This window comes from Aplysia californica, unplaced genomic scaffold (assembly GCF_000002075.1).
Source record: "Aplysia californica isolate F4 #8 unplaced genomic scaffold, AplCal3.0 scaffold02274, whole genome shotgun sequence".
Taxonomy (NCBI): domain Eukaryota; kingdom Metazoa; phylum Mollusca; class Gastropoda; order Aplysiida; family Aplysiidae; genus Aplysia; species Aplysia californica.
The window spans coordinates 1,505-3,129 of record NW_004799544.1 but is presented as its reverse complement, the minus strand read 5'-3'; the positions used below and the strand labels follow the sequence as shown (position 1 = coordinate 3,129).

The window sequence follows — 1,625 nt, the reverse complement described above, 5'->3', positions numbered from 1 at the left end:
CTTAGTCATTCTATTTTGCTGGCACAGTGACAATGTGTCAGATAGTCTTTTGTTTGTTTGTCTTCGCAGTTGGGTTGTGTACTCTGTAGACATCTGTGACAAGTTGAGCTGCCTGGTATAGACCTGTAGTGGTGTTTGTTTATTCGCATGTTCGTATGTGTATTTGTTTGTTTGTCGACCTGCCTAGTGGAGACATCTAGTGGTGTTTGTTTGTTCATTTACATCATGTTTGTTTGTCTGTTTATGCCATATGTTTGTGTATCACCCCACCCCCCCCCCCAGGTGGGCTGTCTGTGTACTGACCGCTGCGTCTGTGGATGTCTCTGACAAGTCCAGCTGCCTGGTGGAGACCTCTAGTTGCTTATGTTTCTTTGTTTGTTGACTCATATGTTTGTTTGTTCGTTTATTTGTTTGTTTGCTCATATGTTCATATGTTTGTGTTTATCTCCCCCCGCCCCCCTCCTCCCCCAGGTGGGCTGTGTACTGACCGCCCCATCAGTGGATGTGTCGGACAAGTCGACCTGCCTAGTGGAGACCTCTAGTTGCTTATGTTTGTTTGCTCATATGTTTGTTTGTTCGTTTATTTGTTTGTTTACTCATATGTTTGTTTGTTTGTTTGCTCATATGTTCATATGTTTGTGTTTATCCCCCCCAACCTCCCCCCATCTTCCCCACAGGTGGGCTGTGTACTGACCACTCCGTCTGTGGATGTGTCGGACAAGTCGACCTGCCTAGTGGAGACGTCTAGCGGCGTGGCCCAGGTACACCCGTCCTCCGTCAACAAAACGCTGGCGCTCACCGGAAGCTGGCTGGTCTATCAGGAGAAGGTAACTCAGCAGCTCATCATCGGCATTGCCAGTAACATCGTCATCGTCATCGTCATCGTTGTTGTTGTTATAGTCATCTTTGTTGTTGTTATCAGTACCGTATCATCATTGTTGTTGTTATTGTCATCATTATCATCATCATTGTTATCGTCAATAACATCATCATCATCGTCATTGTTGTCATCATTATCATCATCATCATCAATAAATCATCATCATCATCGTCATCATCAATAAAATTATCATCGAAGTCATACTGGCTGTTTTCATGATTTCCTCCCCACCACCTCTTCCCCCTCGTCCCCTCCTCCCCTCGTCCCCTCCTCCCATCGCGTTGTGTGTGTGTCTATCAGGTGCGTATGTCACGTGTGTTCCTGCGCGACACGACGGTGGTGTCCCCGTACGCCCTGCTGCTCTTTGGTGGGGAGATCACCGTACAACATACACAGAGGCTGGTGTCTTTGGATGGATGGATTAAGTACAGGGTGAGTACTGTGTGTGTGTGTGTGTGTGTGTCTGTCTGTCTGTCTGTGTATGTATATCTGTCTGTCTGTCTGTCGGTTTGGCGGGGAGCAGGTCCCACCATCCCTGTTATATCAGGGTTTCCACTGTACATATTGAGGTTACGAAACAAATAACAGACATTTTACCTTAACAATAGCTAGAAACCTGAAAAAAATAAAAACAATAATGTTATCATTGTGACAATACGAGTCACACAAAACCAGGATGGGAGCTCTCGTTGCCTAGAGGTTAAGGTGTTGGCCTCTCATTCAAAGGTCCCGGGTTCGAATCCGG

General features: G+C 46.2%; 1 protein-coding gene across 1 annotated transcript in view; it reads left to right on the top strand.

Moving 5' to 3' along the window:
- Positions 1-1,625, top strand: part of LOC101851920 (ATP-dependent RNA helicase dhx29) — a gene marked incomplete at both ends in the record, with an annotated part of 11,294 nt that overhangs the window by 8,532 nt on the left and 1,137 nt on the right. Inside the window, 2 exon segments of the mRNA XM_005113417.2 lie at positions 678-827; positions 1,181-1,312. Of these exon segments, the coding sequence (XP_005113474.2) occupies positions 678-827; positions 1,181-1,312 (282 nt within the window).